A 16216-nucleotide genomic window follows, 5' to 3' on the forward strand; every position below is an offset into this window, starting at 1 on the left:
TACGTTTGTTAACCATTACCAATTGGGGAGGTTCCTACAGTTGGCATTAGTCTTGGCTGAAAGTGGGGAGCCATAGGGTGGCAGGGTACACGGGCCCCCTCCATTACCCTGTGTTGCAAGGACATAGACAAGTGGGCACTTACTGAGGAGGTACACATGAAGCACAATCGTCAGGATGATAAGTTACAGGAGGACCTAAAAATATGGGCCACACTAATGGAGATTGCGCACACAGGTTGGGATGGAAATGGTGAACAGAGTACCCAATCCTAAGACATGGCATCCTCTAACACACAGGGGTACGACCAAAGGAACATGGGGGCGGCCCCAATCGCCTCAGGTTCAAGATGAACAATGGGAGCTATGAGAGGGGGAGCTATAAAACCATTCAGCCTCTGAGCATTTCGGGCACGATTGTCTATGTTTGGTGACAAATTACTGCTGAAATGGCAGCGCTGGTTGGAGCCCCTGGGGATGGCCCTGATCAGAGAGAGAAATGAGACTGAATTTCTTTTAATATATAATTGATGATAATGGAAATGGATAGTGACGGTACCGTTACCTGAAATTGTTTGTGTTACTGTTATACTCATCATTGGCAGAGATTCATATGTTAATTGTAGGAAGCTGGCCTAGTGTATGGTGGGTGTCTAAGGTACTTACACCTTATACTAGGTCCAGGTATCCCTTATTAGCATAGTGTAGGCAGAGTCTAGAAGCCAGGCTTTCTAGAGGTAGCTGTGGATGAGCAGCCAAGGCTTATCTAGGAGACATGCAAAGCTCATGCAATACCACTATAGTCACACAGCACTTACACACATGAAAGAAAACACTCAGGCCCATATTTATACTTTTTGACGCACAACTGCGCCAACGCAGTTGTGCGTCAAAAATTTTACCACAGGCTAACGCCATTCCAAAGCGCCATGCGGGCACCTTATTTATTGAATGACGTTAGCCGGCGCTGCGGACTGGTGTGCGTAAAAAAAAAAGACTCACACCAGGCAGCGCCGGCGTAGGGGAAAATGGATGTTGGGCGTCAAAAAATGGGGCAAGTCAGGTCTGAGGCAAAATTCAGCCCTCAACCCGATTTGCGCCATTTTTTTTTACGCCCAACCCCCATTGAAATGACTCCTGTCTTAGCAAAGACAGGAGTCATGCCCCCTTGCCCAATGGCCATGCCCAGGGGACTTATGTCCCCTGGGCATGGACATTGGGCATAGTGGCATGTAGGGGGGCCCAAATCAGGCCCCCCTATGCCACAAAAAAAATACGAAAAAAATACTTACCCCAACTTACCTCTACTTCCCTGGGATGGGTCCCTCCATCCTTGGGTGTCCTCTTGGGGTGGGCAAGGGTGGCAGGGGGTGTCCCTGGGGGCATGGGAGGGCACCTCTGGGCTCCTTCTGAGCCCACAGGTCCCTTAACGCCTGCCCTGACCCAGGCGTTAAAAAACGGCGCCCATCAGGCTGGGCGCCGTTTTTTAAGGCCTGCCCCCTCCTGTGCGTCAAAATGACGTCACAGTATAAATATGGGGCACAGGAAGGGAACGCCTACCTTGCATATAATTAACGCAAGGCTGGTTCCCCCTTCCAAAAAATGACGCACATGGTGGAACTTGACGCCTGCGGGGTCGGACATCAAAGTATAAATATGGGGCAGGATTTGCGCTGATTGTGCGTCAAAAATTTAATTAAATAAATATAAATAAATATGCCCCTCAGTGTTACAAAAATAAAGGTACTTTATTTTAGTGACACAATACCAAAAAGTACTAGAGTGGCAACCCTCCAATAGGAGGTAAGTAATACACTAAATATACACACTAGTAATCAGCAGTAGACCTACAAAGTGATAGAAAACAGTACAAATGCAGTTAGACAATAGTGACCCTGAGGGAGCCCAACCCATATACTAAACAAATGGAATACGAACACAGGACCCCCCTCTAGGTAAGTGGAATGTGTAGAAGGGAGTTAGAGGGTACCAGAAAACCCCAAAGGCAGGTACCACAGTGCCCCCTAGCGACCATGAGGAAATGAGGAAATGACCTAATTTTCCCCAAACCACCCGAAAGGAAGAAAACGAACAAAATGCAACACCCAGACAAGACTGCAAGAAACCAGCAGTGGGCTTCCTAAAGAGGAAGACCTGTAGAAGAAGGGGACCAAGTCCAGAAGTCACATAAGAGTCCAGGAGGAGTAGGAGTTACTACCCATCCAGCTGTGGATGCAGGAGTTGGTCGACAGTAGGACGAAGACTGTCAGGAGTACAGCCCTGGAGCAGGTGAAGAGTTCCTGGAGGATGCAGTTGACGTCCAACACCGCATGGATGGTTGCAGTCATTTAGTGACAAGGAAATGCCACCAACAAGCCTTGGCAAAGGCAGAAGTCACGATGAAGCAAAAGTGGAGCTGCTGGGGACCAGCAAGGTCCAGGAGTACTCAACCCACGGGGAGTCCTAGGGGAATCCTCAGCAAGGCAAAGAGTCAACTGGAAAGGAGGCAGCCCCCACAGGAGGCCCACTCGACGAAGAACCAAGAGTTGCAGAGGAGCCCATGCAGCACTATTGAAGAAGGGTCCCACACCACAGGAGAAGCACTCACTCCAAGGGAGATTCCTTTGTCCTTCTCTTGCAGACTGAAGACTTGCTGCCCTCAGAGGATGCACAGCCGGGCAAATGTTGCAGAAGCTGGACGGAGCAGTGGAAACAATGTTGCAATACCCCTGAAAGGGGGATTGGTCACCTAGCCAGGTGACCACCTATCAGGAGGGGGCTCTGAATTCACCTGCCTGACCTGACCACTCAGATGCTCCCAGAGGTCCCTGCAAACCTTGGATTCAGGATGGCAGAACCCAGGGTCCCTCTGGAGGAGCTCTGGACACCACCCCTGGGGTGGTAATAGACAGGGGAGTGGTCACTCCACTTTCCATTGTCCAGTTTCGCGCCAGAGCAGGGACTAGAGGTCCCTGAACTGGTGTAGACTGGTTTAAGCACAGAGGGCACCAAATGTGCCCTTCAAAGCATACCAGTGGCTTGGGGAGGCTACCCCTCCCAAGCCATGTAACACCTATTTCCAAAGGGAGAGGGTGTTATCCCCCTCTCCCAAAATAAATATTTTGTTCTGCCTTCCTGGGCTTGAGCTGTTCAAGCAGCAGGAGGGCAGAAACCTGTCTGAGGGGTGGCAGCACCTTGGGATGCCCGGAAAACCACAAAAGGCTGTTAGTAGTCCTCTAAGGAGCCCCCCAGAGTGCATGGAATCATACTTCCAATACTGGCAACAGTATTGGGGTATGATTCCGACATGTTTGATACCAAACATGCCTAGGTTCGGAGTTACCATTATGTAGCTGGACATATGTAGTGACCTATGCCCAGTGCACGCATAAAATGGTATCCCCACACTCACAAAGTCCATGAAGATGACACTGGAGTATGTGGGGGCACCTCTGCTAATGCAGGGGTGCCCTCACACACAGGTACTTGCACCCTGCCCTCTGAGCTAGGAGGCCCTGTCACAGTGACCTTGTGCAGTCACCTGTAGTGAAAAAGGTGTATGCTCCCTTTCACGCAGGCTCCAATGGCAGGCCTGAAGAACACTGTGCATGGGCTCCCCTGGGTGGTATAATACATGCTGCAGCCTATGGGGATCCCCTGGTAACCCAATGCCCTGGGACCCGATTACCATATACTAGGGAGTTACATGGGGGCAGCAGTATGCCAAATGTGGGGTGAAAGTAACTAAGTTACCAAGTTAGAAGGGAGAGAGCATAATCACTGGGGACCTGGTTAGCAGGATCCCAGTGAACACAGTCAAACACACGGACAGCAGGCAGAAAATGGGGATCACCATGCTAAGAAAGAGGGTACTTTCCCCATAAGTGTATACCACTGATGTGATATTTTGTAGAGCCCTACTTTGGGGCTAAATGCCGACCAATGTCTGATAAAACGAATGCATTGAAAAACACATGATTGGAGCTTCAGCATTTATCTATGAATAATTTTGCATTTGGGGTCCCCACAGCAGCAATGAAGTTTTCATTAAATAAACACTGAGCTTCAAAACATGGTGTAAAGCATTCTTTATTTCTTGCTTGTGATTTCTTCACTTCGTTACGACTTGGACGAGGAGGACCTATGAGATGGTAATGATGACATTACTTATCTATAAATGTCCTTACCCCGATTACCGTTCTCCTCATCCCAGTCATCGCTCCTCCCTTGTGGTTTTACACCTGTCTTTTGACTTGTCACTTAAAGGAATGGTGGGGGGAAGTAGGGGGCCTTAAGAATTATATTGAAATAGAAATAGGACTACCATGTGTGCAGCCTGTCTGAGAGGTGGGACGCCTCACTTCTTTACAACTGGGACAAGGAGGACCTTAATCAGGTAATTTAGTTTGCTGGTAGGTAACGTATTCATTTGCACAATAGAGGAAAGTTTTATATTACCCTAATTCGTGTGTTCAATGCAATTATTTTCGAGGTTTCACTATAATGATAATGTTGTTTTCCCCTAGATTGCATTGTATTCTAATCACTTAAAACATTTTCCTTGTTCTAAACCCAGGTTTCCCTTTTCTATTCCTGGGTTTATTTGAGTTCATGCTGTTAATTGCAGTAAAAATGTATACAATTTAAGATTCCCTTTTAGTGCAAACGATTTTTCTTCTAGTATCCTAATTACATTTATTTGTATTTATATCATGTTAAGCGTAGGGCACTGTCCAACATGTTCTTCCTTTACATATCCTCCATTTTGTGGACTAGGGTTCATTAAAATGTAATAATCATAATTTGTCGTGTAATTTTGTTTTCTTCGCCATCTCATTGAAAGTTCAACTTTAATCAGTGACATCATAACAGAAATGTAAAAGATAAATGACAAAATTAGAACTGGAAGCCTGCAAGCATCAATGGCACAGATTGTGGAGAACATGAATGTTTCTGCTACATATAGAACTGTACATGGTTAGCCGAAAATAACATGCTTGTTTTTCATTGTGGGGGTTCCTAGCCACACGAGGTAGACGTCAGGACGAAGCTATAGCTGCCAAGTTTAAATTTGCTAATGTGTAACATTTACATGGTTTCAATGTACCTAGGAGTGTCATTCTACAGCCAGATGTGTGACACATTGAGTTACACTTATCTTTTACTGGCTGTAATACAATTATTAAATTGCTTAGTTAAAGTGCTTTCTCATGTCGTAGGATTGGACATTGTTGCACTATAAATAGATACGTTAGTATTTCCCAATGCTCCAGCCAGCAGTCTGTTCTTTTTGCCGCCAGTTACAAACACACACATTCCCACATAGACATCTGCAGAGATATTGCATTAACCAATTGAGGTTTCACATTTAAAATTGTGCATTTGCCACTCATTTCTTGAACTTGCATTTATTGTTCATTTAAAGTGTGTGTGTTATATTATGCAGGCGAAAGAGCAACAAACATACAGAATTTTGTACTTTTTCACCACGTATTTGCCCCGCCTGCCCCTGCACCCTGAGGCTGCCCTCATTGCATTCAGTTTAGTGCTGTGCTAAAATCACTGCCAGGGCAGGCTGAGGTTAAGCCAGCAGAGAGTTTCTTGCAACTGGGGGGAATTCCAGGATTCAGAGTGCCTGCGTGCTGCACTTGAGGGTTGTGCTGCCTGAGTGCAGCACTTTAGGGAGCTTTCACACACTGCTAATGGCTCTGGTGAAATCACGGTCACTGCCATTCCCATGTCAAACAGGATTACTTTAGAAGCCATTCAAGAGTAATTGAATGATCATCCAATTACTTTAGAAGTCTTTTTCACATCATCAAGCTCTTGAAGTCATCAGCAGAGTTTAGAAACTTGTGTGGGATGATTTGAGGATGACTTGAAAATGAGTACTAAATTGTGTAGCAGGGATGAATATAGAATAAAATGGTAAGTAATGGCAAATGAAGCAACGCTGTGCGGCTCATTCTGAGGGTGTCATTGTTTTGGCATTATAACACACATTGAAACAGAAGGGATCCCAACACTACAGAAATTTAAATATTTTGTAGTTAAAGTATAAATATGAAGCAGATCACATTCTAAATATTATATACCAATAAATAATAATTTTGTCTTGCTTAGAACCTTAGAAACACCTTTTTTTTTACACATTAATTTGAACTCCAAGGACACAAAAGTTTGCATAAAAAGTACAGTAATGCATAAAAAAGTCAGGGGGCGTGGCGAAGCAGCCGAAGATGGCGCACGCCTAATTTGTCTGCTCCGGAGGGGCCGGAACTTCATCCTTTCTCCTGCGCCGCCCCCCGGGGCAAACTAAAAAAGAAAAGAGGCGGAGACCCGCGTGGGGGAGCGGGGCATCAGCGTAGCCCAGAGCGAGCCCTCCTGGGCGCGTCAGTGGCGTGCGGCGAGTCCCCCGGCCTGGGGCCTGTCTCCGCACTGGTGCTGGGAGCCGGGCAGAGGAGAGAGCCGGTGCGCGGCCAGCCCTGCGGCTGGGCGCCTTTGTGGAAGCACCGCCCGAACCGGATCGGGAGATCGAGGTGCCCCTCCCGGGGTCCACTGGCAAGCGGAAGGGTCCCCGGGGGGGCTACTGGAAAAGTGGGCGGGGCCGCCGAACCGGAGGTCCTCGTGCTCCCGTGGCCGCGGGGGCCGAGGTGACGGCGGCCCGAGCTGCGGGCGGGCCCTCTGCCCCCCCTTTCTCCAAACTCAGAGGAGGTGGGCCAGAGGTGACTGGAACAGAAACCTGCGCTGCCCTGGGCCCCGGGGCAAAGCTGGGGGCCAGATTGAAATGGAGACCTGACGAGGCACCGAGGCCCCTGTTGCGGCGGACACGAGCCTTGAGCGACAACACAGGTTTGAGGGCTGGACCTGGCGTTTGGGGTGCCCCCCCTGGCAGAGGAGAGCATTGGGGGCCCTGGCAGCGTGAGGCGAGGGGCGGACACAAGAAGCCCCTTGGCGAGCGACAAGGCCTGGAATGGCCCCCCGTGGGAGCGATGGGGTTGCCCTGAGGCTGGGGTCTTGCCCGAGGGGCCCGGGTGGAGAGATGTCTGAGTTCGCCCGGCAGCGTCTGGGGTGAGGAGGATCCTGGGGTGGCCCTTGCAGGGGCACGCCCATTGAGGAGCCGTGTATCAACGGACAGCCACCAGCCCAGAAGTAAGGTCCAGCGACGCAGCGTTTTGTGGTGCCTCGTTGGAGGTGGATGGCCTGCCTGACGGGGCTCGCTTACGGAGATAAGAAGGAAACGGTCCGAGGTCCCTCGCGCGATGACCCCCATGATAGTGGTCTGTTGTGGGCGCCTTGGTTATCTGGACCGAATCGAGCCCTGAGGCGTAGTCTGCCACGGTCAGGTCAGTGATGTTCCTTCTGACCAAACGAAGCGCGCCCTGAGCCTATTGTGAACCAGAGTGAGGGAGCACCGGTCCCGGTGCTAATGGGATCGGGCCTGGGAACCTTGACAGGCCTTGAATTGTGCTGGAGACCGAGGCTCTGGGTGGAGGAACCCCTGAGCTGGCATACTGGACTCTGATTCGTCCCCTGGGGGAGTGATCACCTGCACACCTAATGTCCCCTAAGAACTGCCACAAAATACTAGGAGCGATAGAAGACACTAAATTGACACTGCAACACGACATCAATCAGGTCGCGGTCGAGCTGGGCCTCCTGAGGGCTGACCACCACAAGTTATCAGACAGAGTCAAAGAGACAGAAACCACACTGGCCGAAATGACGCACCTCAGAGACAGAGTGACACGCCGAGAGCAAAGAGCAGAGGATGCAGAGGGGAGAAGCTGTCGGAATAACGTGCGAGTGGTGGGTCTCCCGGAGGGGGCCGAGGGATCGAATATGGTGGAATTCCTTGAAAAATGGTTGAGCACAATAGTGGCGCCGGGTCGGCTGACCCCCTTCTACACCCTGGAAAGAGCACATCGGGTGCCCTTGAGACCCCTGGCGCTGGGCAGGCGCCCCCGGGTGGTGATCGCAAGACTATTACACTACAGAGACAGGGACATCTTACTGCAAAGGGCACGAGAAGAGGGCCCATTTAAAGTAGCAAATGGCGAAGTCACACTCTTTCCAGATTTCACAGTAGAGGTACAGAGCAAGCGTGCCTCATACATTGCAGTCAAAAGGGCCCTAACGAACGAAGGTATTCAATATTCGCTGCTGTACCCAGCTAGACTGAAAGTAATGCTAGACAGTAGAACAACATTTCTTCAATCCCCTGAGGAGGCATGGGAATTGCTGGAAGCCTGTGGTGTGCAGATGGAGCGGCTCCGGGGGGGGGTCCGGTCAGGGGTGGACCGCGCCGACCCCCAGGGGGCGACGTGCCCGAAGCCGCCCCCGTATGGCACCATCCTGGAACCAAAAAGAGAGTGGCAGAAGAGCGGCACTAGAGGCAGCAGCCCGTATGAGTGGAGAGGGGTCCCCCCGGAATGCTCTGGAGGAGAATCGGACAAGACTGTGATGTCGTCGACAGGGGGCTCGGACAGCTCGTGCAAGCCCCAATAGTAACCCCATAGACTGCAGACGATCTTTGATGCCCAAAGGCTTATTTGACAACCCCGGGGCGGCTGAAACTGATGTACTAAAGGCCTCTCCGTGCAGGGCCACCCCCCTACTGGAATCTCGCCCGTACAGGCAGACTGGCGAGAACAGCAACTAAAAGTTGACACAAGCTGCACTGTTGCACAGGTTTTCTTTTTTTGGGCAGGCCTACTGTTTGAGAGGCGCCCTGGGGAGGGGGAGTTGGGATAGGCAGTTACAAGTTAGGATGGCAAGGGGTGGAGAATGGTCTGAAAACAGCAGAATTCCATTAATGAGCAGGGGAGAGCTGAAAGTAAAGGTGGTAAAGTGCAGCCGATATAAATCTGTAAAACACCAACATGACAGAATACAACTTCTTAACGTGGAACTTTAGGGGGATGGGGTCACCGAACAAACAACACAAAATACTGGCTTACTTAAAAAGGAGGAATATACAGGTGGCAATGCTACAGGAGACCCACCTGGTGGCTGGTGAACCTGAGATGCTGAGACGCAGATGGAGGGGGCGGGTGTTCGCAACAGAATACTCAGCATACGCGAGGGGAGTAATGATCTGGGTCCGGGCAGGGGTCCCCCTAGAGATAGAGGCCTCCAACATACACCGGGAGGGGAGGTTTGTGATTCTGGAGGGAAGGTTACACAATATACCGATAGTCCTATGTTGCATGTATGCCCCCAATCAGGACCAGATCCCCTTTCTGACGAGATTGTCGAGCCATCTCACCCGCCAGAGGAAAGGGGAGCTCTTGGTTGGAGGGGACTTCAATAGTATATTAGATGTAGACTTGGATAGGTCAACTCCCCCGCTGCAGGGTGCAGTGACAAGCAAGATAGCCGGGAAGCTTAGTGAATGGTTGGACTCGTGAGGGCTAGTGGACATCTGGCAGGAACAACACTTGTACGACAAGGACTACTCATTCTATTCGGGCCTTCACCGGCTCCATACCAGAATTGACAGGGTGGTGTGCACAGCAGACCTTATACGGGGGATGGTTCACTCAGAATATCTGGGCCGTACATTGTCCAACCACAACCCCCTACTGGTAACATGGAGGGCGACAGAGGTTAGGCCCCCCATCCCGGCCTGGAGACTAACCCCTGCAGCGCTTGAGGATCCAGCATATAGAGACACCCTGAGACAGCCTCTGACTGATCACACTCAAACTAACAGTGGATCCACCACCTCTAGATCAATGGAATTGGAAGCCCTTAAGGTGGTGACAAGGGGTTATTGTCTGGGACAATCAGCCGGAGTTCGTCTCACACTTGAAAGAGAACTGACCAAGCTAGAGAAGATAATACATGAGAGGGAAATGGGACAGGGGGCGGACACACCAGAAAACAAGGAATACAATCAGGCAAGAAGGGACGACTCACAGATCGAAGAGCAACTCAGATGCCACAATACACAAAAATATTTTGCCTCCTTACAGTCTGAAGAGGGTAAGTCCGGAAAAATGCTAGCGTGGTTGGTAAGACCGGGTGGGGAGGCCGAGCCCATAACAAATGTGCTGAATAAGGAAGGGATATCCAGAAATAGACCAGGTACTGTAAAAAACGCACTCAAAGAATATTATACCTATCTCTATGGGAAGCCGGCTGAAATCAGCACGGAAGTCTTTGATAATTACTTACAACAGATACCCATACCGAGCTTGACGGCCGAAGACAGGGATAGCCTGGGGGGCCCAGTAACGTTGGCAGAGGTCAGTGGAGCTATAGCGCAACTAGCCCCTGGGAAGACCCGGGGACATACGGCCTCCCCATGGACTTCTACAAAAAATTCAAGAAACAGCTGGCTCCCCAGCTGTTAGAGATGTATTCAGAAGCGCTACGAATTGGGATAATGCCGGGCACCATGAGAGAGGCACTGGTGATCCCACTCCCTAAGACAAAATCAGAGCAGCCGTCGGTGACCGACTTCCGCCCCTTGTCAATGCTAAATAGTGATTTTAAAATACTAAGCAAGATCATGGCTAAACGTCTGCTTAACCATGTACTAATTCTTGTACATGAAGATCAGAATGGTTTCGTCCCAAATCGCAGCACCTCCTTGACCCTGAGGCGTCTCTTTGCGGTCCTGAATATGCCTAGCGATGCAAGACCCGCAGCCGGGGTATTGCTGGTGGTGGACTTTGAGAAGGCGTTCGACTCGATTAGGTGGGACTACTTAAGAGCAGTGATGCTCCGTATGGGAATGGGTGAAGGTTGGGTCAGATGGGTGGACCTACTATACACGTCACCGCTGGCAAGAGTGAGGACAGGCAAGACGGTATCCGGCATCTATCCGATTTACAGGGGAACCAGACAGGGTTGCCCATTATCCCCACTGTTATTCGCCCTGGCCATCGAGCCGCTGGCGTCCCAGATGCGACAGGACGGCGTAGGTAGAGGAGTGGAATGGGGACACCAAGAACATATCATCTCGCTGTATGCTGATGATATACTTGTCTATCTTAGGGACGGAGAGGGGGACCTCCCATGGGCGTTGGGAGTGCTGGAAAACTACGGGAATATCTCTGGACTACGCCTTAACCGTAGCAAAACATGTGTGTTCCCCCTGTCATCGTGTGGTGAACGCCCAACAACATGCCCTGGGGATATGATTTGGGCCCCACAAACCTTCAAGTACCTGGGTATACAGTTATTTCACGATAGGACAGACTTGCGCAAGGGTAACCTGGGTAGAGCGCTCCGATCCCTGAAGTCTTCGGTTGGGTTCTGGCGATCGCTAAAATTAACGATAATGGCCAGAATAGCATTATCTAAAATGGTCATGTTACCTCGCCTCCTATATTACTTCGCTAATTTTCCCCTTCTGATACCAGCAGCATGGTTCCGTGAACTTAACACCCTACTCAGGGAACTTATATGGGATGATGAGCGGAGACGCACCTCGTTCTCGATACTATGCAGACCAACTTGCCAATGGGGTCTAGGAGCCCCAGATTTTGAAGCCTACTAGTTGGCATCCCAGTTGCAGTGGGTAGCCAGATGGCTTACAGGTAAGGGTCAGCTGGAGAGATGTGTCGCCCCAGCGGTTGAGGATATAAACCGGTTCATTGCGCGAATGACGAATAGGAAGCTCCCTCCCCACACGCACAGCCTGATGACAAGAGTGGCACGTGTGTTGGAAGAGGTGCGCAAAAAGGGTAGGTGTGGGCCCCCCGTACTCCCCGGCCCTACCCCTAGCGGCACTCGCGATTGAAGCAGGAGGGAAGAACCTGGGGGACTTGAGTGTCGGACCCTGGAGGAGAGTGGGAATAGAGACTATGGGAGACCTGTTTCATGAGGGAGTACTGAGATCCTTCGCTAACCATGTCGATGATGGAATCTCCCCGGGGCAGTTCCTTCTGTTCCTTAAATTGATGCACACGTTGAAAACGTATTGGATCACGGTCAATGCAGAACCGGCCACCCACAGGGTGTTTCATCTCCTGTTGACATCAGGGGAGGAGACCCATCTGATCACTAAACTATATCGAGCTCAAATTGAGGATGCACTAGACTCCCTGCGACCACTGAGAGAGAGACGGGGGAGGATAGTCGGTAAGGAACCGTCCGATGCGGAGTGGAACAGAGCCCTAGCTTATCCCCGGATTGTCGTTCGCAGCACGCGACTGCGTTATATACAATACAATTACTTACACAGAACGTACCTCACCCCACATCGATTAACAGTAATTTATGGGGGAGACCCTAGGAAGTGTCCTAGATGTAAAAACGTAGATGCAAACTTTGACCATATGGTATGGATCTGCCCTGAGATCCAGCAGGGGTGGGGCAAGGTGATGTCTGACCTATCAAGGCTCCTCAATACGAACCAGAATCCGACCCCCGACGTGTGTTTACTGGGCTATGGGGATGAACTACCGCGGGGAAGGGTGGAGATCCGCTTCCTGAATCTGGCCCTGGTTCTGTACAGGAGACAAATCGCGAAGAACTGGAAAGCACAGCTTCGCCCCCCCCCGGGTCAGGTGGAGACAAGACGTTACAACATGGGCCAGAGCTGAACTCCAGGTTCTGAAGAACGGGGAGGGGAAGCGACTGCGCCGCCACTCTATTGCACAGGAATGGGAAATAGCAGTGACAAGCTGGAGCAATATAGTGAGAGTAATGGATGCAGATACAGACGCACCAACAGTAGTGGAGATTGGGTAAACAATGGGGAGGAAGGGACATTACCACACCCACCAAGATATGGATAGGCTGGACAATGATGAGACCAAGATTGAATAAGAGGCGGGCCATTAATGGATAGAGCCCAGGACATTGAGTAACAGACAGATTGGACACGGTATAACCCCACCCACCTGAAATTAGACAAAGTTTAGGAGCACTGACATCACATAAATTAAAAAAAAAAAAAAAGACAAAAACAAGGATGTGGCACACCCCCTACAATGCCATCAGGTTCAAGTTTAAGTTAATAATGGTTTGATACGAGTTAAATGTGTCGTATACGGCGCTACAGCGTCCAGCCAATAGGACATCACACAGAGAAGATGTACTACTAATGCTATGCTCCTACATAAGTTTAAAATATAAAGGTTATCGAACAATGAAGGAGAGCAACTAAACAATGTAGACAATGGTGATGTTAACACTTATACGCATAAACAGGATGCAAACAAGATGGTACTGTAACCAAGATACTGTTTATTAAACAACAAAATGTTAATAAAAATATATATATTTTTAAAAAATGCATTAAAAGAGTCACAAAAGTGGCAATTTTTTTGTTTCTTAAAATGGGATCATACAGTTGGAAAATATCAATGAATACTCCCAACACAGAGGACTGCGTGGTGAGAAACAGTTGTTCCATAATATGGACATGAGTGGAAAAGGCTAGTTTATGGTGCAACAAACATTTTATAAATCGTATTTCTTATAGTGTATGACTCCTATGACTCAACATCTTCTTGGGTAAAGAGCAACATTGCCACAGTCAATTTTCTCTATAAATGTGACTTCTTAACTGATTTCCTTTTCTCTGTTTCATTCCAGAAACGTGCCTACAAGACCTATGTTAAAGCCCTTCCCATGCTGAAGAAGATGGGAATCAACTCTATTCTCCTCAGAAAGATAATTGGCTCACTGGAGGTGGCTTGTGGCATTGTCATGACTCTGGTTCCTGGTCGCCCAAAGGATGTGGCTAATTTCATCCTCCTTCTCCTTGTACTGGCAGTACTCTTCTTCCATCAGCTGGTTGGCGACCCCCTCAAGCGCTATGCCCATGCCTTAGTGTTCGGCATCTTGCTTACCTGTCGACTACTAATTGCTCGTCAACCCGATGAGCGACCCAAGAAGAAAAGTATCACATCTGAGAAGGAGGATCAAATTCCACAGAAGGGTGGATCTGAAAAAGGGAAGATGAAAGTCTCCTAGTTTTCCACTTGCAACGGCAGAGGACATTCTAAGCACCTGTCATTGAAAGAACTTGAATTTTTTGTTGCTTCTCAGACTGTACTATTTAGTTTTTGTTTACTAAATGTGATAGTAGTATGTTTCTCGATGACCTAATTTTGCTCCCTAACTCCTAAATATCAGGGTATCATTGCTGATAAAACAGGATAAAAAATATTGTTAGCACAGGTGTGGATAGGAAGAATTCTGAAAAAATCAGTCTTTACATTTTACGTGTCACAAGTACTTGTTGGTGTAAATGTAGAAACCATTTGAGATTTGCCTCTTCTTTCCAGAGCTGTGCTCCATTTCAAATCTTTCTATTACTGAACCTGAACCGAACCTGTCACCAAAGAATATGTGGTAGCTTCTGAAGGATTTTCAGCAAAAGTATATTGTGAACTTTTAGTTCTAAATCTGAGTTTTGGGAAGCGTCAACACCAGTTCAGGGTAAAAAATTATCATTAAAATATTGGCATGCACCATCAGCCAGAGAATGACGGGTACTTAAATCTGTCTGCCTCTATCCATGAGATGAACGCATGGCAATATGGCTGTGCCAATATGCACATTTAGTCATATTTGTAGCGTGGCTTCTAGTTATAAGCACCACTTTCTTGTAAAGTTGACAGTATTATTGATGTTACTTTGGCAATGCTGTAGAAGGAGATACCCAGGTTAATAGTGCTTATTTTGTGAATTAACTGCTGTTAAATTCAAAATGATGAGTAAGCTGTCAAAATGATTTCTCAAAGAAACTAAAGTTTATAATTGAACTCAGATTCACTTCACCAACGAATACCATAGAAGCAGTACAGATCACAAGGAAGAACACCTCATACAGCTGGAGTTTTCTGGCTCACGATTCAAGGCAGTGTAATATCACAGGAAGGTAAAAGCTGGTCCCATTTAGAAAAGATAGGTTAGGAGACTTCAGAATGACACTAAACATATCATGGGATAAAGATGTTCATTCAAATAATAAAGATCTGCCTTGATCACTGCCATTCACTGTCTGTAGAAGCTCGCTGAACTCTTCTTCAATACTAGTGTGACTGGTAAGCTTTTAATTTGGTTTAATTGGTATTAGGAGGTTAAAGAGAATGGAACCTGGCTCGTTAAAAATAGTGTAATTTGTTTGTCAACGATTTTGTAAGTGATGCCTGTTACAAAAAAATGAGGAGGTTTTCTGTATTCTTGCTAAACTGTTGTTTCTGTTGGGTCTGGTGTTTTATTTGCAACTGGGTAATTTAATATTTTATTTCTTGCTTGTATGCTGGTACTGATTGTACATTTTTTTTTAGTAATTTCCACTCAAAAAATAAATCTTTTTGAAATGTTTTAGTGTCTTTATTATACCTGACAGCAGGATCCGTCTACTACCGTACAGTATGAAACTCCATTTAAGAAAGACTGGTGGAGATGAACAGAGATTTGCACCTGCTGGATCACTCCCAGATTACCACTGAAAGTCAGATCCTTTTTTGTTTGTGACTGGTTATTAGCTCTTGCTGTGCACCCAGCCTTCCGCTAGCAAACAACCGACAACATGAAGCACTGACCACACACATAGCAGAAGTCATATTTCTTTTAGTTGGGTAGCACCAGGCTCACATCAAATACTAACAACAATATGCGCCGACCAGACCCTCAACTGGAACACAGTAGACACACCATTGCACATCTATCCAATAGACCTCAAGAGGCACAGTTTAACACTGTACTGAACTTCATTGGGGTCACAACATTACACTCCTAATCAACACTCCTCATTTAGTCTGGAGAATATTTTTCTTCCCAGATGGCCTTTACATGGATTGGTAAACACCACTGGATACACATGCCAAACACTACAATCCAGTATAACAAGTTCAGTCAAAGATACACACAAAAACTGGGTATTATCCACTTGCATTTGAAACAACCAAAAAACACACTTGGGTCTATAACAAATCCTGAAGACAAGGGCTTGAAGGTACCCGAACCCCGAAAGCGATGCAGGCTCGTACTAATGACAGAATACAAGCTATACAGATCTCTATAAAATACCTAAATATTCCCCCAAAGATACCCAAGACTATTAAGGCCCTGCTGCATCCAACAACTAATGCTGAATCAGCACTATGCACAAAGCAATGACAGAGAGAGTTTCTTAGGAACCACAGCAGTCACACCCTCGGCAGAACACCATATGGATCACCTTCTATCAGCCTAGTATTCAGCTGGCCTCTTGGTGGAAAATGTCCAGATAGGAACACACAGTGTT

The 16216-nt window shown here is 48.0% G+C and overlaps 1 protein-coding gene across 1 annotated transcript in view; it reads left to right on the forward strand.

The window, feature by feature from the left end:
- Positions 1 to 15291, forward strand: part of TMEM35A (transmembrane protein 35A) — a 74515-nt gene extending 59224 nt beyond the window's left edge. The window contains exon 2 of the mRNA XM_069213341.1: positions 13552 to 15291. Within this exon, the coding sequence (XP_069069442.1) occupies positions 13552 to 13932 (381 nt within the window). The 3' untranslated portion in view covers positions 13933 to 15291. The remainder of the gene's footprint in view (positions 1 to 13551) is intronic.
- The last annotated feature ends 925 nt before the right edge of the window (positions 15292 to 16216 follow it).

Source organism: Pleurodeles waltl, chromosome 2_1, assembly GCF_031143425.1.
Source record: "Pleurodeles waltl isolate 20211129_DDA chromosome 2_1, aPleWal1.hap1.20221129, whole genome shotgun sequence".
NCBI classification, from domain to species: Eukaryota; Metazoa; Chordata; class Amphibia; order Caudata; family Salamandridae; genus Pleurodeles; species Pleurodeles waltl.